The sequence below is a fragment of the Staurois parvus genome, unplaced genomic scaffold, assembly GCF_062004578.1.
Source record: "Staurois parvus isolate SC_StPar_1 unplaced genomic scaffold, SC_StPar_1.0 ptg001824l, whole genome shotgun sequence".
NCBI classification, from domain to species: Eukaryota; Metazoa; Chordata; class Amphibia; order Anura; family Ranidae; genus Staurois; species Staurois parvus.
Window position 1 is genome coordinate 80001 of NW_028319620.1, and position 20901 is coordinate 100901.

General features: G+C 45.0%; 1 protein-coding gene across 1 annotated transcript in view; it reads right to left on the reverse strand.

Moving 5' to 3' along the window:
* The window catches only part of LOC149434131 (uncharacterized), an 89164-nt gene extending 69238 nt beyond the window's left edge, over nucleotides 1–19926 (reverse strand). The window contains exons 1-2 of the mRNA XM_089664068.1: nucleotides 19590–19926; nucleotides 19352–19411 (exon numbers count right to left, since the gene is read on the reverse strand). Of these exons, the coding sequence (XP_089520194.1) occupies nucleotides 19352–19411; nucleotides 19590–19797 (268 nt within the window). The 5' untranslated portion in view covers nucleotides 19798–19926. The remainder of the gene's footprint in view (nucleotides 1–19351; nucleotides 19412–19589) is intronic.
* Between the last annotated feature and the right edge of the window lie 975 nt (nucleotides 19927–20901).

Consider the following 20901-nt stretch of genomic DNA (forward strand, 5'->3'; position numbering starts at 1 on the left):
CCAAAGTGACCCAATACATCTGCTCTGGTGCCCCAAATTGCATTTGTATTGGTCAGGAGTTCTTCGAATCCTAAAATCCGTGTTCCCAGAAGACCCTAAACATTTCATATTGGACATCTTACATGTTTTACAGCTCCAGAAATACCATGGAATAAAGCGCCTCAAGCTATGGTTTCTCTAAGCCCGCAGATTGCTTTTACTTCATTGAAAGTCTGCAGACCCTCCTACCCATTCAGAATAGGTGAGGAGTGTAGGAAAATCTGAGGCTACGGGGGGGGGGAAAAAAAATGGATATAGCTCTATCAGCACAGGGGGTGTTCTGGCAAATCTGAAAAAATTTGCCATCTCTGGCTAGACACCCCTGATCTCAACCCCTCAGAACTGGTAATGGATAGACTTCAGTAACCATCTTACCAATGTCACCTTACAAGGAGGTCTTTCAAAATGCAGCAGCTGTTCTTAACATCCTTGTTTTACTTCCGCACATTGGTCTGGGAGATGTATCTACATACGATCTTCTAACTAGGGAATAAGGCTGGTATTATGACTATGTACACCATTACTTTGTGTGTGTGTTCTGGAACTTTACATTGCTATATCTGCTGTGTTCAATAAAACTTCTTTCTTTCCAATTTAAAAATGTGTGTATAAGTGTGTGTGTGGAGAAAATCAAGTAAGTGACCGGAGTGTAGTGGGATAACAATTGGCAAGTATAGATATGTATGCCTCTAAGGATTGCAGTAATCTATCGGCCTCCTGGACCCGTATCCCGCTTCCTTGATGACTTTTCCGCCTGGCTACCCTTCTTCCTCTCCTCTGAGCTACCCACCATCATCCTCGGAGACTTTAATATCCCTATCAATTACAACAATCTGGCTATATCCCAACTCCTCCACTTAACCACTTCTTTCTCACTCACACAGTGCACGCAGTCCTCCACCCACACCAATGAGAACACCCTGGACCTCGTTTTCTCCCATCTCTGCACCCTCCACACCTCACAAACACCCCTTTCCCTCTCTCTGACCACAACCTCATTATGTTCTCCGTGTCCCCGTCCTATATCACCTCCTCCCCCAAATGTCAAACCATCACCAGCCGTAACCTCCGCAACCTGAACCCGACCCCTCTCCACCCGGCAGCTGACAGTCTGTATGACAGTATCCTCCCACTGTCATGCCCTGACCTGGCCACTACTGCGTATAACGACTCGCTGTCAGCTGCCCGTGACTCCTTAGCACCCCTAACCACACGTAGCATTAGACCCCGACCGCTTCAACCCTGGCAGAATGACCACACTAAAAATCTTAAACGACGCAGTCACGCGCTGCAGCGATTATGGCGCAAAACCAGATCGCCTCAAGCGTTTTCCCTCTACAAATCCGCCTTCCTCACCTACACCTCCTCCCTCCACGCCGCCAAACAAGCCTACTTCGTAACCCTCATCAACACCCTCTCCTCCAGTCCTCGCCGGCTCTTCTCCACTTTCAATTCCCTACTCTCTCCCCCACCCAGTACCTCACTCATCACCCACAAGATTGCCAATCACTTCCAAAATAAGATCGACGCAATCTGTAAGGACATCGCCAATGCTCAACCTACCTCCCCACCAACTCTCCCCTCCTCTCACCTCGCAACCGCCCTACCCCCACCACACCTAACGTCCTGCACACTATAACCTCCCCAACACTCCGCTCCTGCAGCCTTGCTACCGCTGAGGTGGTCACTAAGGTCTTCTCAGAAGCCCGCCTCACCACTTGCCCCCTTGACCCTGTCCCCACACAACTCCTCCGGGGACCCCCCTCCTCCATCCTACGCTCCCTCACCCACATCTTCAATCTCTCCCTCTCTACTGGCGCATTCCCCTCCCCCCCTAAAGCACGCACACATCACCTCTATACTCAAAAAACCCTCCCTGGATCCCACCGACCTGAACAACCTTAGACCCATCTCCCTGCTGCCATTTACTTCCAAGCTCCTTGAGCGCTTAGTCTACACTCGCCTAAGTTCCCACTTCACGGACAACAACCTCCTCGATCCCCTACAGTCCGGCTTCCGTCCCCAACACTCCACCAAAACCGCCCTACTCAAAATCACTAATGACCTGCTAACCGCCAAAGCTGTTGGCCACCACTCAGTCGTCCTACTCCTCGACCTCTCCGCGGCCTTCAACACAGTCTACCACCCCCTCCTCAATAAACTACACTCCCTCGGCATCAGAGACTCCGCTCTCTCCTAGCTCTCGTCCTACCTATCACAACGCTCCTTCAGCGTTACCTATAACGCTACCACCTCCCCCTCTCTGTTGGGGTCCCCCAAGGCTCAGTCCTCGGGCCCCTTCTCTTTTCCATCTACACCTCCTCCCTCGGGAAACTGATACACTCCCACAGCTTCAACTATCACCTCTACGCCGATGACACGCAAATTTACCTCTCCACCCCTCGCCTCACCCCTTCAGTCTCCGCCTGTATCACCCACCTCCTGAACAACAGACTGGATGTCGCACCATTTCCTCAAACTGAACCTTTCCAAAACAGAGCTCCTGATTTTCCCCCCAGCCCGTGACCCCACCCCACAAGCCCTAGGTGTCACTCTAGACTCAAACCTGTCCTTCCAACGCCATGTCCAATCATTGGCAAACTCATGCTGGTTCCATCTCCGCAACATCTTCAAAATACGTTCATTCCTAACCCCAGACACTACTAAACAACTCATTCAATCCCTTATTATCTCACGTCTGGACTACTGCAACTCCCTCCTCACCGGCCGACCTCATCACAGACTATCCCGCTTCAGTCTATCCTGAACTCTGCAGCCAGACTCCTCCACCTTACCAACTGCTTTGCATCTGCCACCCCCCTCTGCCAATCCCTCCACTGGCCTCCACTCCGTGTCCTCCACCCCCCTCTGCCAATCCCTCCACTGGCCTCCACTCAGTGTCCTCCACCCCCCTCTGTAATTCCCTCCACTGGCTCCCGATTGCCCAACGCATTAAATTCAAACTACTAACATTGACATACAAAGCCATTCATAACGCTGCCCCAAACTACCTCACCGACCTGATACCCAAATACCACTAAACCCGTAATCTTCGCTCCTCACAAGACCTCCTACTTTCTAGCTCCCTGGTCTCCACCTCCCACGCCAGACTGCAGGACTTCTCCAGGACTTCCCCCATCCTCTGGAACTCACTACCCCAATCCATCAGACTGTCACCTTCCCTCCTCACCTTTAGGCGCACCCTGAAAACCCATCTCTTCAGGGAAGCCTACCCCACCCTCATCTAACAGCCGATCTCTTCCACTCCTCCCACCACTCCATCCTCCACAACCACTTCCTTCTGTACCACTATCCCCTCCCCCTTAGATTGTAAGCTCGAAAGAGCAGGGCCCTCGAACCCCTCGTGTATCGTGTTGTTACTGTCTTGTCTCATGTACTGTCCCCCACTGTAATGTACAGCTCTGAGCAAACCTTTTAGCGCTATATAAATACTGTATAATTATTATTATTATACAGTATTTATAAAGCGCCAATAGTTCGCTCAGCGCTGTACATTACAGAAGGGGACAGAACATGTGACAGAACAATACCAATACAATGCAAAACATGAGGGGATCGAGGGCCCTGCTCTTTCGAGCTTATGATAACAATCATATGCAGGTTAGTCAGCCTGGGTGTTAGAAGGGGGGGGGGGGGGGGGGGGGAGGAAGGCACAGTTTTAAGAGTAGTTCGGTAAAGGCCCAAATTCTACTTTAACAAACTCCCCGCGTAAGACATTTCGGCTCCGTTCACACCTACGCAGTTTGCTTTTCGCCCGTTTTGCAGTGTTTTTTTGCAGTTCGTTTTTGATGCATTTTTACTGCACTTTGTTCAGTTTTTTTTTTTGCTTTATAGTGGATTTTTTTTTTTTTTTTGCGGGGCAGAATAGAAGTGCTAAAATGCTGCAAAAATGCACTACCGTGCATTTCAGAAGATTCTCCATTGAAATCTATTGTAGCAAAAACGCTGCTTTTTGCTTCTAAAAAATTCCCTGACCCTTCGCAAAAACGCAGCAGCTCAAGCAAAACAAAAAAAATGTGTGTGTATGTATATATATATATATATATATATATATATATATATATATATATGTGTGTGTGTGTGTATGTATTCTATATATATATATATATATATATATATATATATATATGTGTGTGTGTATATATGTGTGTGTGTGATGTATATGTATTATATATATATATATATATATATGTGTGTGTGTGTGTATTCTATTTGTGTGTATATATGTGTGTGTGTGTGCGTGTATATATGTATATATATATATATATATGTGTATATGTGTGTGTATATGTGTGTGTATATGTGTGTGTATACAGTATGTGTGTGTATATGTGTGTGTATATGTGTGTGTATGTGTGTGTATATGTGTGTGTATATGTGTGTGTATATGTGTGTGTATATGTGTGTGTATATGTGTGTGTATATATGTGTGTATATATGTGTGTATATACAGTTGCAAGAAAAAGTATGTGAACCCCTTGGGATTACGTGGAGTTTTGCATGAATTGGGCATAAAATGTGCTCTGAACGTCATCTAAGTCACAACAATAGAAGAACACAGTCTGCTGAACATAATACTACACAAACATTAGATGTTGCCATGGTTTAATTGCACATAACATGTAAACATTCACAGTGCAGGGAGGAAAAAGTATGTGAGACCCTAGCTTAATGACTTCTCCCAGAGCTAATTGGAGCCAGGAGTGAGCCAACCTTGACTCCAATCAGTGTGATGATATTGGATGTGTTGCTGACAGCTGTCCTGCCCTTAAAAAACACACATCTGTTTTGGGTTTACTGGTTTCAAGAAGCACTGTCTGATGTGAACCATGCCTCGCAGAAAAGAGCTCTTAGAAGACCTACGATCAAGAATTGTTGACTTGCATGAAGCTGGAAAGGGTTACATAAGTATCTCCAAAAGCCCTGATGTTCATGTGTCCATGGTAAGACAGACTATCTACAAATGGAGAAAGTTTAGCACTGTTACTACTCTCCCTAGGCGTGGTCGTCCTGTAAAAATGACTGCAAGAGCACAGCGCAGAATGCTGCATGAGGTAAAGAAGAATCCCAGAGTGTCAGCTAAAGACCTACAGAAATATCTGGCACATGCTAACATTTTTGTTGACACATCAACAATAAGGAAAACATTAAACAAGAATGGAGTACATGGGAGGACACCACGGAGGAAGCCATTGCTGTCCAAAAAGAATATTGCAGCACGTTTGAAGTTTGCAAAAGAGCACCTGGATGTTCCACAGCACTACTGGCAAAATATACTGTGGACAGATGACACCAAGATTGAGTTGTTTGGGAAGAACACACAACACTATGTGTGGAGAAAAAAAGGCACAGCACACCAACATCAAAACCTCATCCCCACTGTGAAACATGGCGGAGGGAGCATCATGGTTTGGGGCTGCTTTGCTGCCTCAGGGCCTGGACGGATTGTTGTCATCGATGGGAAAATGAATTCCAGAGTTTATCAAGACATTTTGCAGGAAAACGTACGATCATCTGTCCGCCAACTGAAGCTCCACAGAGGATGGGTGATGCAACAGGACAATGACCCAAAGCATACAAGTAATTCAACAAAACAATGGCTGCAACAGCACAGAATACGCCTTCTGGAGTGGCCCAGCCAGAGTCCTGACCTCAACCCGATTGAAATGCTGTGGCATGACCTTAAGAGAGCGATTCACACCAGACATCCCAAGAATATTGCTACACTGAAACAGTTTTGTGAAGAGGAGTGGTCCAAAATTACTCCAGATCGTTGTGCAGGTCTGATCTGCAACTACAGGAAACGTTTGGTTGAGGTTATTGCTGCCAAAGAAGGGTCAACCAGTTATTAAGTCCAAAGGTTCACATACTTTTTCCTCCCTGCACTGTGAATGTTTACATGTTATGTGCAATTAAACCATGGCAACTTCTAATGTTTGTGTAGTATTATGTTCAGCAGACTGTGTTCTTCTATTGTTGTGACTTAGATGACGTTCAGAGCACATTTTATGCCCAATTCATGCAAAACTCCACGTAATCCCAAGGGGTTCACATACTTTTTCTTGCAACTGTATGTGTGTATATATGTGTGAGTGTAGACCAAAAGAGATTTCACATTTCTTCCCGTCAAAATTTTCAGCCTAATTACCAAGAAAAGGAGATTTCAGCTCTTCAAAGTGATCTGCTTCATGGCGATAGACATCTCCAGCTCAAAGAGAGACTTTAATGTTTTACAATTTCTGTTCACTTCTAGAGGAGGAAACCTGCCGCCCAATTACAATGTCATTTGTATAAGAAGAAGGAGACAATAGATTACATTGTGGTTGGAGTGGAGATATCCTTTAGTCCCTGTCAAAGGGCTGGTGTCAGAGAGGATCTGCATTCCTATACAAGACTGGGGGAATACAAAACCTGCTTGAAGCAGAAGAAATACAGATGAAGACGTCAAGAGCAAGTCATACCAACCCGCCAATGAATTCTGATTGATCTCCGGAACTTGTAAAAAACGATGCCATTGGCAAAAGCTCTTCCAAGCTGAAAGTTTAAAGTGGAACTGCACTGCATCCGGGTACCACAAGCCAAAACATTCTGTAGAATTCATTTTTAATATTTACAAAAAAAAAAAAAAAATCCTCCATCCATCTATGTCTCCATGATTTATTTTGCTGAGAAATCATTTTGCAGCAGCAAAATAGAAAAAAAAATGCTGACCTTTGACCCTGACCCAAACACTAACACTGGCACTGAACTAGATCAAACCTTGACCTATGTATTTTCTCTTTATTCTTTTAATATTTATTTTTCTTTTTAGTTTTTTTTTTTCTATGCAAGGGGAGAGAGAAAGGTGCAATGCATCTCTCTCCTCCATTGATAGAGGAAAACAAAAACAAAAAAAAAACCAAACAAACAAAGGGGGGCGGGGCTGTACAGTGACTGGTCACTGTGATAGCCAAATCAGAGGCTATCACAGCGATCATGTGACCCGGAATCGGGAGTCCCAGGTCCCGATAGAACGGGACCCGGGACTCTCAGTGACACCCTGGTCTTTGTGCTGGGAGCGTGCTACACACAAACCATGCACTGCAAACAACAGTCACGGCAGCCACACTGACAAGTTTAGGCTCCTTTCATACAGGCGTTCCGTTTTATCACCAGTTCAGTCATGTTTTTTCAAAGAAAAGAGACGGATCAGTTCACGTCTGCGTTGACGGCAGCCCGCCCCTCGGTCCGCGTCGACGTACGGCAGCCCGCCCCTCGGTCCGCGTCGACGTACGGCAGCCCGCCCCTCGGTCCGCGTCGACGTCAGCCCGCTTCAACATCAGCCCACCTTTTGGTCTGCAACGACTTACGGCAGCCCGCCTTGCGCACCGCGCTCCCGCCAGCCCGCCTTGCGCACCGCGCTCCCGCCAGCCCGCCTTGCGCACCGCGCTCCCGCCAGGCCTTTCATCCGTTCTGTTTGTTAAACGAAAGAAAAACAGGGTTTTCTTCCGTTCAAGAAAAAAAAATGGATGTTAACGGATGCGGACATTAACGGATATAAACAGATGATCACCCGTTTACATCCCCTAGTCCATAGAAATACATGGGTGTCCGTTTTTCATCCATAAACTGACAGATGAGAAAACAGACCTATGGAACGCCCGTGTGAAAGGGGCTTTGGAGTGTACACAAGATTATTTTATATTAGATACACAACACCACACCGTGTTATATTGCAGCACACATTTACACACATAAGTAAAACTAAAAGCAGAAAAAAGGGAAAGCAAAATTGTTTATTGAGGGTTAGTAAGTGACACATGAAAAGTGAAGAGGAAGCCCCAGAATCCATTGTGAGCGAGTCAATGATTTACAGTTTCTATAGGCAAGGCACTACATTCTAGTCATTCCATGAATGGGGTGCAGTCAGGTCAGACTCTTCTGTACCGAGGGAGCAGAAAGGAAGCCGCAGGCCATGCCAGGCCCTTCTCTCCGGGAAAACAGACATTATTCGTGACCTAACCTGGACTTTCACTAAGTGTTCTATGGTCTGGTGAAATCTAATGTCCAACATAAAGCAGGTCTGGGTGTCCATGGCGAGATACACGAAGACAGAGGGATTCAGCAAGCGCTGCAGTGCAGTGAGGAAGAGGAGGAGGAGGAAGCTTCAGCAGAGAGGACCTAGCGCAGACAGCCGTGCCTTCTATCCATGGGAAGGAGTAGAGGAAGCAGGCTGGTGTCCCAGTGAGAGGAGAATAGATTCTAAGATTCTAGAGGAGAAACAAGGAGCGGGAGGGGAGATAGAAGGGAGGAGAGAGGCACAAAAGCACAAGTGGTTAGTAAAAACAGGAAACCGTACAAACCTAGCCATCATACTACACCTGACAAAGTATTACCGGGGGGGGGTCTTATATCCCACAAGGTGTTTAGTGCACAGACAACCCGTTATCACAGCATCCAAAATAAAAGAGATTAGTCAGGAGGGCTAAAATGGGAGAGAGATGCAACTACTGAGACCATCTGTACCTCCATGCAGGGAAAGCAACAGGATAAAAATGTCTTGGATTGAGATCCACTTCAAATACTTTGAATTGTTGGCGTAAGCGAACTATGGACTTCACTAAGGCCCTTTGCAGGCGGCGGTTTGTTGCGGCCTCCGGATTCCTGCGGCAAGAAGATGCGGATTCTTGCTGCAGGAATGACCGGGTTAAGTGGCTTCAAACATGCTTAGGGAAAGCATAGATCTATACTCAGACAAAAAAAAACACACACACACAAAACAAAAACAAAAACAAAAAAAGCCAAAAACAAAAAAAGCCAAAAACAATCAAAAAAGCCTAAAACAATCAAAAAAGCCACAAAAACAAAACAAAAAAAAGCCACAAAAACAAACAAGAACGACACAAAAACAAGAACGACACAAAAACAAGAACGACACAAAAACAAAAGAGACAAAAACAAAGACAAAAACAAAGCCAAAAAAAAAAGCCACAAAAAAAGCCACAAAAAAAAAAAACCAAAAACACAAAAACAAAAAAAGCCACAAAAACAAACAAAAAAAGCCACAAAAACCAACACAAACAAAAGACACAAAAACAAAAGACACAAAAACAAACACAAAAAAACCACAAAAACAAACAAAAAAGACACAAAAACCAAAAAGACACAAAAACCAACACAAAAACAAAAGACACAAAAACAAAAAGACACAAAAACAAAAGACACAAAAACAAAAGACACAAAAACAAAAGACACAAAAACAAACACAAAAAAGACACAAAAACAAACAAAAAAGACAAAAAAAAAACCAAAACAAAAAAAAGACAAAAACAACAAAAACAAAAAAACACAATAAAACATCCCCTGCCCCCCCCATCCACAACACCACACACTGGCAGACGCAATGGACTACTCTCTTTTTCTGCCGTCACGATTGTATGTTTCTATCATGCGATTAGCTCCGGCCGCTCAGCCCAGTTGAACTTCTTGCGGGCCGACAGCAGCCACTGCTGATCACATGTAGCCGCATTCAGAGTGATTCTCTGCTGTGTCCTGGCCGGGAGATCTGTCCCGGAACCGCAGCGAATCACTCTGTATGCAGCTACATGCAGTCAGCAGCACCTGCCGTCACCTCACCATTGGTTTAAATGGACTGAGCGGCCGATGTGACCGGATTCTTGCCGCAGGAATCTGGAGAACGCAACAAACCAGCTGTGTGAATGGAGCCCGTGTGGCAACATCACAATCCCCACCCTGTTCAATGGCAGAATACTCTGAAAGCTGGAGATGAGCTGTAATGAATGCAGAGCCCATTCACACTTGTGAGACTTGTCATGCGATTTTGTGGTCCGAAGTCGCATGACAAGTCACCTCCCAAGTTTTCCAATAAGTACCATTTGTAATTGTGCGACTTCAAGGTAGTTCATGCGCTACTGTGGTGAGACTTTCATGCAACTTGAGTGCCATAGACTGCAATGAAAACCCTCAAACGTTGTATGAAAGTCGCACCTGAATGTTATACATGCGACAGTCGTCCATTATCATTAATGAGAGCCAAAGTCCTATCCAAGTTGTCCTCACCCAAAGCTGCGCTTTACAGTCATGCAACTTTGGAATCATACGAGTGTGAACGGAGCCTTTGTGAAGGTTAAATCGTTCGTGTTTATGAACACAAACAGATGCAGCGACTGTGAGCTGTATAACCCGTATATGGCCTCTGCTACATACAATACACAGAGCCCTGGCCGAGGAGGAGGAGTCCCGTACCTGAAACACAGGTCTGAGCGCTGCTCTGCCATTCACAGGGAACTTCGTATTCTAGGAATGAATACAAGACTTCCTCTCATCAGCTTTAATGAATGCAAAGTATTTCCTGATTGAACAGGTTGGACATCATGACGTTGCCACCCAGCCTCTCCACCTCATCCAATCAGTGAATGCTTTGCATTCATTCAGAAGATGCAAAGTGCTCTCTGATTGAACAGGGAGGACATCTCAACGTTGCCACCCAGCCTCTCCACCTCATCCAATCAGAGAATGCTTTGCATTCATTCAGAAGATGCAAAGTGCTCTCTGAGTGGTGCCGATTCAGCGGCCTCCACCGTTCACAACGCAGCAGGACAGTTGCTCGGCACAGGACCTGGATCAGCGGTGATCACTGGAATGGCGGTGACTACTAGTGGTGCAATGAAATAAAAAATTCTGGCGCCAAAATACATACTGAAAATTCAGAATGCATGTGGCCAAAAACTGAACTGAAACATCTGCGTATGTGGAGGTGGGAAGGATCCAAATTTTTGTTTTATTTTTTCAACAATCATTTATATTTTTTTTTTTTTTAATTTTTAACTTATGATTTTATTGCCATCTCATAGGGGACCAATAGTTCCGCATGTGATAGTATATGAGTGACAGGTCCTCTTTGTAGGGGGGAGGGGGGGCAGTGTGTGCAAGGAGGGGACAGGAGAGGATCAGTGTATACACAGAGGCTCCCTCACTGGCTGTCACTATATGTGCCGGTTTTTAAATGCAATTGCCAGATTTTTTTCTCCCTCACTATAGCTCAGAGAATCAGCTGTCACTTTCCCCGGAGCTAAAGGAAACTAAGGGGCGGGGTCACTGGGTGACCCCTCCCCTTTGTTTCTTTTAGCCCTCCAAGAATAGACGGCTCCTTCTCTGAGCTATAGTAAAGGAAAAAAGCCAGCTTTTTTTCCCCTTCACTATAGCACAGAGAATCAGCTGTCATTTTCCCTGGAGCTAAAGGAAACTGTTTCTTTTAGCTCGGAGAAAGTGCCAGCCCATTCTCTGAGCTATAGTAAAGAAAAAAAAGGCAGCTTTTTTTTCCCCTTCACTATAGCTCAGAGAAGGAGCGGTCATTCTCGGAGGGCTAAAAGAAACAAAAGCGGAGGGGTTGCGCAGTGACCACGCCCTTTAGTTTCCTTTAGCTCCGGGAAAGTGACAGCTGATTCTCTGAGCTATAGTAAAGAAAAAAAAAAGCCATCTTTTTTCCTTCACTATAGTTCAGAGAAGGAGCGGTCATTCTCGGAGGGCTAAAAGAAACAAAGGGGAGGGGTTGCGCAGTGAGGGGACAGGAGACCACGCCCCTTAGCTGTCACTTTCCCCAGAGCTAAAGGAAACTAAGGGGCGTGGTCACTGCGCAACCCCTCCGAGAATGACTGCTCCTTCTCTGTGCTATAGTGAAGGAAAAAAAGCTGGCTTCTTTCTTTACTATAGCTCAGAGAATCAGCTGTCACTTTCCCCGGAGCTACAGGAAACGGATTCTCTAAGCTATAGTAAAGAAAAAAAAGCCAGCTTTTTTTCCTTCACTATAGCTCAGAAAAAGGAGGGCTAAAAAAAACAAAAAAAACCCAAAAAAAAACGGGGGGGGGGCTGCGCAGTGACCACGCCCCTTAGTTTCTTTTAGCTCCAGGGAAAGTAAACGCTGATTCTCTGAGCTATAGTGAAGGAAAAAAACAAAACAAAACAAAAACGGTATTTACATTTATAAAAACGGCACTGACCTATAGTGAAAGCCAGTCACTGTATACACTGCTCCTCTCCTGCCTTTCTCAGCCCCCCCCCCTCATCTGCAGTACACACAGTCCCCTGTATCGGCTAAATATTTCCTATCGGCATTTGTCAATTTTCGGCCGATATGTTTCGGTGCATCCCTAGTGACTACTACTACTAGTTCCAACTTCTACACAGACTGAGAACATGCATGCTTACATTGGGGGAAAAAAAAACAAAGCTGATGCATCACTTTCAGAAAGAATCCACAGATCAACAAGCAAACCGGTTAGAAGCTCTGATTTCAATGGCTGCATGCTTGTTGCAGGTCAGATGTTTGATTTTACCATCCGCGTGCTTCTTGTTGTTGCACATCTGGCGGTAGCTGCAAATTCACACGGGGTTCTCTTACCTTTGTTGGCCACCAATGAGAGCAGAAACTCCATTCCCTGCATGTGAATACGGCCAAAGTATTGAAACTACGTGGAATGCGTTCATGGGAAGGGGATGTGATCCGTCACAGCCTCTCAGGAGCCGGGCTTTCAGGACTCGTGAATTTAAAATCATTTTTTTAAAACTTAATTTAGTTTGTTACTTTTTTTTTTTTTGGCGCAATCTACAATACAACACATGATCGACAGTGCGGAATAAATGCCATTAACAGCTTACCTGACGCAGTATAGCAGATATACTGCTACATATATATATATAATTTTTTTTTACATTTCCGGGTAGGGACCACGCGCGCGCCCTACCCGCGCCGCCATCAATCACCGGGTCCCGGCCAGTGATTACTGACGATCACCGACGGGGAGGAAGACTGTTTTGTTTATTAACAGTCCTCCTCCCTGTCAGCTCTGGCACACTGCACAGCACAGCCATCCTGATCAGTGTGCTTACAGTGAAGCGCACGCCCCCTAGTAAAACACTCCCTACACACAGTTTGATCGCCCCCTCACATTAACCCCTTCCTGCCCAGTGCCATTAGTACAGTGGCAGTGCCGTTTTTAGGAGGGAGGAGGAGGTAAATAAATCACACAAGAACAGCAACTGCCATTTCTGAGTGAAATGTGCATTGGTGTTAGCAGCTCCACCATGGCCTGGCGCAGGGGCGGACTGACAACTCGTGGGGCCCCTGGGCAATAGGGGATCATGGGGCCCCTGTGTCTTTGCCCACACTCAAAGCACACCCAAAAAAGCCTTTTTTTTTTTTTTTTTTAAAGTACCAGGGGCATTTCATGGGGCCCCCTACTGACCCCGGGCCCTCGGGCAGTGCCCAAGTGTTCGAATGGCCAGTCCGCCCCTGGGCCCGGGTCGGAGGCTGCTCTAGCTCCAGGTAAGAAGCCATCTCCTATCCCTCAGGAAGTACCAAGAGATCACTTTCTGGCGGAGAATCTGTCCGCCTATTTATGGCTGAACCTCGAAGGTCTATAAATAAATCTCTTCCCGTCTGCTCAGCCGCACTTCCCAATCACCGCCTGCTGTCCTCCCCTGCGAGATCTGCAGATATAGACATTGACTGGATGACAGTCTGATCGCCAACACGTAGGAGGTCAGATTACGACTGCTGCGCTCTGATGAGCCATTTTACAGCAGACACAAAGGAGACGCACTGAGCGGCTCTCATCTCAGGGATCCTTTCTACAACCCGCAGGGCCACTAAAGCAAGAAACCCGACCAGAACGAAATATAAAAAGTTTCCTCCTCACTGATCGAGACGGTCTGACCAATCTCTGTAACAGGGGTGGACTGACAACTCATGGGGCCCCCCCGGGCAATAGGGGATCATGGGGCCCCTGTGTCCTTGCCCAAACTCAAAAAAGCCTATGAAAAAGGTACCAGGGGCATCTCATGGGGCCCCTTACTGACCCCGGGCCATCGGGCAGTGCCCGAATTTCCAAATGGTCAGTCCGCCCCTGGGTCTGTAAGGTCATTACACGGGAGATGATCAGTGTAGTTCCAACACATACCGTGGAGGAGATTTACTCAAACTGGTGCAGCTCTGCATGGCGGCCAATCAGCTTCTAACTTCAGCTTTGGCAATAAAAGCCGATTGGTTTCTATGCAGAGTTGCACCCTCCAGTTTTAGTACATACCCCCCCCCCCGTACATCTGGGATAGAGGAGAGAAGGTTTTGTGGGAATCGATGTCCAACCTTGCCAATCGACCTTATCCCTGAACACAGCGGGGGCCATTTACTACAAAATCTGGGGCGGCTCTGCATAGAAACCAATCGGCTTCCAGGTGTTATAGTCAAAGCTTCATTGCAGAAGCTGAAGTTAGAAGCTGATTGGTTGCCACGCACAGCTGCACCAGATTCTGAGTGCTCCAGTTTTAGTCAATCCCCCCCCCCCACCCCCACCAATGTGTATGTGTGCCAAGAGGAAGGAAAGCAAAAGCTGCAGATGGTAATGATTTGCTTAAAGTAGAACTCTATAGTCAGCAAAACACTGAGAACCCCAGTACTACCTTATGCAGAGAAGCGGGGAAAAAAAAAAAAAAAAAAAAAAGAAAAAAAAAAAAAGGAAGGGACACACACACACACCAAAAAAAATATAAAACCCAACCAAAAAACCCCCACAAAAAAAAACAAAACACAAAAAAAACAAAACAAAAAAAAACACCACAAGAATACAAAACAAAAACACACACACACACACACACACACACACTCCAAAAGAATACAAAGAAAAAAAAAAAAGCCAAAAAAAAAAAAAGCCCACAAACAAAAGCACGAAAAACAACCAAAAAAAAAAAAAAACTGAAAAAAGACAAAACAAAAAAACCACCAAAAGAATAACAAACCAAAACCACACACCCCCCCCCCCCCCAAAGAAAAAAAGAACCAACCAAAACACCCCACAAAAAACCACCAAAAAAACAACCAAAGGAAAAAAAAAAAAAAAAAAGACCACAAAACAAAAGAGCACACACACTCCAAAAACAAAACAACCAAAAAAACCCCCAAAGAAAAAAACAAAAAAAACAGAAACCACACACACACACACACACGCGGTACCTTATATTCCATTTTAAAGTTGAAGTCACCTGACTGCTTGTTCTCCTCCCCCCCTTGTAGGGCTCAACATCCTACCAACATGAGCACCTCCTGTGCTGGGTACTACATGTCCCAGAAGTCCGTAAAAGTGATACAAAAACGTATTATTTTTTTTATTTTCTTACCCTAATGCATTGCTTGCATCAAGGTAAACAGTTTCCCTGTGCTCCCCCCTTCCTTGTGTGAAGAGAGGGGAGAAGAGATGAAAGCTGGGACACACAGATACACACACAGCCCTATAGTTGCAGTACTTCGTTGTTCACTCACAGATCCGGGTACTGCACTGTAGGGGGAGGCAGAGAGCACAGCACACACTCCTTCCTTTGCTTTCACTGCGCTCACCTATTGAGCAGTCTGACTGCTTCCAGTGCGAGTGACAGATCCGGCCTGAGCTCTGAGCCTGCTCAGCAAGACGGCCCTGGGGGAAACACTCGCCCCCACCATAATTTCCACTCACCAATGTGAGCAGGCAGTGGAAATTAAAAAAAAAAAAAAATAAAAAAAAATGGGGTCGGCGAAAATGTGCAAGTTGGAGTTCTACTTTAATGGTGAAATGCTGCGAAGATTGCGCAGGATGGAGGAAGGCACGTACACAATGGATCATCTGTCAGACTTTTCTAGCGAACACCACAGTACTGATCAAAGCGGAGACGCGCACATCTCGGAGCGATGACAGGGAGCCGAGACACCGAGCCTCTTCCCTATAAATTATTAATCAGCGCTCAGAGACAGAAAAATCTGCTGCCAGAATCTCCAGGATTCGGGATAGACTGCATCACACTCACATTTCTGCCAAGTGTGTCATGAAAATGAGCCGGCCATTCAGGCTGGACTGTGACCACGAGTCAGTGATGATGTCACGGAGCCACGGGGCGGAGCTTCTAGTGCACACTTTGGTGACAGGTGCACTTTAACCGCACATTCAGCTCTTACTATGGGATGGGTCACAGGACTCTTCCCTTCCAGTGACTTCAGGGCTGCCATCTTGTCATTAGGGGAATCCCTCTGCACGATGTGGAATGTCTGACCGGGTAGGTAGGGTTCCCCATCATCTGCACACGATGCAGCCGTAAGCAGGTCAGTGAGGGAGGTTTTTGTACCGACTAGCAGGAATGAATCCTAATGGTGACAACACACAAGGAAGAACATGCTACCCGTCACACGTGAAACCGTACGCTAGAACGCATGAAGACCAAGGACTATGGAGAGTTCCGACTATTGAGATCTGTCCCCCTGCAGTCCAGCAAGGACGACAACCGGACAACCACACAGGCGCTCAGTACTTGTAGTTCATTCATTCACAGAACGAATAAATGAAAGGAATAAATAAATGAAAGGAATAAATAAATGAAAGGAATAAATAAATGAAAGGAATAAATGAGTGGAATGAATAAAAGGAATAAATGAGTGGAATGAATAAAAGGAATAAATGAGTGGAATGAAAAAAAAAAGAATGAGTGGAATGAATAAATGAGTGGAATGAAAAAAAAAAAAAAAAAAAAAAAGGAATAAATGAGTGGAATGAAAAAAAAAAAAAAAAAAAAGGAATAAATGAGTGGAATGAAAACAAAAGGAATAAATGAGTGGAATGAGTGCAAGGACTGAATGAGTGCAAGGAATAAATGAGAGGAATGAATGAGCGGCTAAATGGTTAGCACTTCCACCTGGCAGTACTCGGGTCGTTGGTTCGAATCCCAGCCACGGCACCACCTGCCTGGAGTTTGCATGTTCTCCCAGTGCCTGTGTGGGTTTCCTCCGGGTACTCTGGTTTCCTCCCACGCTCCAAAGACATGCTGGTAGGTGAATTGGCTCCTGTCTAAATTGTCCCTAGTATGTGTATGTATGAATGTGAGTTAGGGACCTTAGATTGTACGCTCCTCGGGGGCGGGGACTGATGTGAATGTACAATATATATGTAAATCGCTGCATACATTGATGGCGCTATATAAGTACCAATAATAATAATAATAAATGAAGTGGCGGTGAGGGTAGAGCCCCACGCGGATCGAGCTCTTTTCAAATTGTAATAGCGGGTCAGAGAAGATCCTTCCTAGCCAACTGTCACAAGGAAGAAGGGGTGGGAATTGGGGGAGGTTGCAGGAGCTGGAAGATTTATATGCCCCACCCTAAAAAAAAAACAAAACAAAAAAAAAAAAACACACAACACGGGTGAACGGCTGAAGGTGAACTTAGCCTTTAAAAAGGATAAATTCACCTTTGAACAACAAAAAAAATAAATAAAATGCACACTTTTTTTTTGCAGGTTAAAAAAGTTGTGCATTTACCATTTTTTGTTTTGGAAGCCTGTAAAGCATTGCAGCAGAGATGTGCCGATCGCTGGTCCCATGCAGGACTCCTGCAGCCTGTCAGTGTATCTGTGGGATCGTACAAGCAGGCAGATACTCACTGACAGGAAGAATCAATGAACTAGCACAGCGCTCAACAGCGTCATGGTAGTTTGAGAACTACAAGCCGACAGCCGCGAAGGCTGTCAGACTTTTTTTTTTTTGTTTTAGTTTTACCATCCACAGAATATGAATGAATGACGCAGAGCCCAGCAAAGCCGCGTTTTTAAATTTTTTCTTTTTTTATTAAAAGGATCTCTGGCTAGCTATCAAAACAGGGGAGCGGGGGCCGGTCCTTTCATAACATGTCACATCCTGAACAGGGGCGGACTGACAACTCATGGGGCCCCCGGGCAATAGGGGATCGCGGGGCCCGTGTCCTTGCCCACACTCAAACCACACCCAAAAAAGCCTATTGGGGGAAAAAAAAAAAAAAAAAAAGAAAAAAAAAAAAAAGTACCAGGGGCATCTCATGGGGCCCCCTACTGACCCCGGGCAGTGTCCGAGTTTCCAAATGGTCAGTCCGCCCCTGATCCTGAATATGGGTGTAACAACTTATGAAAGGAGAACATATCCTTTAAGCCAATAAAAAAACGGTATTGAGAGAAAAATATCATGTGACCGTATCGGGAGTAAAGGGGGCTTTAAAAAGGACCATATTGCAGAGTTCATGGACGGCTATTGGATCTTCACGTCCCATTCAGAGCTGCATGAACAGACCCCCCCCCCCTCAAGCTAGATTCAGAAAAAGGTAAAGCACTGACCTTCAAACATCTTCTAAAACACAGGGCTGATGTATGATAAATGTGAGCGGTTAAAGCAAAACTAAAGTTAAAAAAAAATATAATAATAATAATAATAATAATAATAATAAAAATAATAAGAGTAATAAAAATAATAATAAAATTATATATATATATATATATATATATATATATATATATATATATATATATATAAACAATATTAGTGCAAAAATATCATAATAATGCAAAAATTATTAATGCAAAAAAATAACTAAAAATTATTAATGTTGCAAAAAAAAAAAACAAAGGACAGGTCCTTTATTGCAGAAGAGTACCTGTCACCGGCCTATTTCTGCCACAGGGGATGTTTACATTCTTTGTGACAGGAATAAAAGTGATATTTTTTTTTAAAGTGACAGTGAAAACCAAAAAAAAAAAAAAAGTGCTCTCGTCAACACCCCCCCACGAATAAAGGAAAAAGCACACGTTGGTTACGCACACAATCAGCGATCGCCCCATACATGTGAGGTATTGCCGCTACCATTAGCTGATGGGCAGCAATTCTAGCACCAGACCTCCTCTGTAAATCTAAAGTGGAATCCTGTATAGGCTTTTAAGGTGTCGCCTATGGATAGTAAAAATTTACGCTGTTGCACGGGCATGCGCAATTTTAAAGCGTGACATATTTGACATTCATTTACCCGGCGTATGATCTTTTCAAATTTACACCAAAAAAAAAAAAAAAAAAATTGGTTTATGCATGGCTTTATTCTGCATTAAAATCCAAAAAAAGACGTATCCACATTGTTCTATGTAGAATTCTGCTGGTACAGTAATATTATTGAAGATTTTGTGAACTCTGTTCCATTTTTTGTTCATTGTCTTGCCAATTAAAGTTGGTCGGATTTAAAAAAAAAAAAAAAAAGAAAAAAAAAAAAAAAAAAAAAAAGTGTATTTTTTTTTTTACCAACCTACCAATGTATGCTCTAGTGCCTCGGTTTTAAAAAATATATAATGTTTGGGGTTCTATGTATTTTTCTAGTGAAAAAAAAAAACAAACAAAAAAAAACACAGATTGTTGCATGTAAAGGTGTCACAAAAAGCCGGGCCCTCAAGTGGTTAAGATTCCTATAAACCAGTAAAGAGCGACGTACCTGAAATGCCAATCTCTCCTGTGCCGTGTTCGCCATTCGCAACCACTGCTACATGAGTCGCTAAAAGAAAAAAAAAAAAAAATTACTTAAATCGTGTGAAACTGCAAAACAAACAAAGATCGGTGTGATCAGAGCCTTGTTTACACGCTAGAGAAAAGTGACAAAATACTCGCTTCCGGCTTCATATACCATAGAGAGGATCGGGGACGTTCCAGTCCCACCAGGAAACAGGACTTACACTCTGCATGGCCTCCATCGGAGAGTTTGTTCTTTGGCTCCGCCTCATCGTCACCCAACAATGGAACATAGTCCGTCTTATCGCAGGTCTCCCCAATGACGTCATCGTAGGCCTCCGCCTCCAGCGAGCTGATGAAGTCCCGCTTGATTTCCGGTTCAATCTCTGGAGCAGCGTCTTTCAGGGCGTCACCGAGTTCCAGGTCAGCCATGGCCTACTTCTAGGTCTGCGGAGAAAGATCAAGGAGGAATCTCAAAAATTGGGCGCACTTCTTTATGGCCAAAACACTTGAAAGTCAATCAGTGTTGAATGATGTGTTTGAACTCTCAATAGAGGAGACTGTCTATACGAAAAGAAGAGAGAAAAGAAAAAAAGAAGAAAAAAGGAAGAGAAAAAAAAAAAAAAAAAGAAAAAAGAAAAAGGAGAAGAAAAAGAGAAGGAAAAAAGGAAAAAAAAGAGAAGGAAAAAGGAAAAGAGAAGAAAAAGGAAAGAGAAAAGAAAGGTGACAGACTGTGTGAGGGAAGACAGATTAGGGAGGCGGGAGAAGAGGCGAGCGGGAGAAGAGGCGAGCGGGAGAAGAGGCGAGCGGGCGAAGAGGCGAGCGGGCGAAGAGGCGAGCGGGCGAAGAGGCGAGCGGGCGAAGAGGAAAGCGGGCGAAGAGGAAAGCGGGCGAAGAGGAAAGCGGGCGAAGAGGAAAGCGGGCGAAGAGGAAAGCGGGCGAAGAGGAAAGCGGGCGAAGAGGAAAGCGGGCGAAGAGGTGACAGGGCAAACTCTGCTGCCACAGCGACACAAAAGAGTTAAACACTTACAAAAAGGACAGCGTCTTATCTCATCTCCCTGATAGTCTCTTATTTCTCCCTCAGCCCAGGTTCACACAGATGCGGTGCGGAATTTGCAGCGTTTTCAATGCGAATTCCGCACCGCATCACGATCGCATCCCGTTCACACTGACTGACGCGGGTGTGTATGTCAAGTTAACGACGCACCCACATCGGTCCCCAAAACGCGGTGCGATGTGCAGATTCAGATAGCATAAGCGTAAATACCGATACGATTCTAGTGTGGACCAAGAAAGGGTCCTGCATGTTTTTGGTGCGGGTGCGATGAGAATAGAGCCATACAAAAATGTACGGCTCTAAATCGCACCGCATACAAATCGCATGTGCTTTGTACAAAAATGCACTGCGGTTCCTATGCAAATCACATGGGATTACCCGCACCGCTGCAATGTGAACTTCAGCGCTGTAAAGCTCCTGTCAGCCTTCCTCTCTATCTGAGCTTAGACATACAATCACAGCTGGAAATGTACATATTT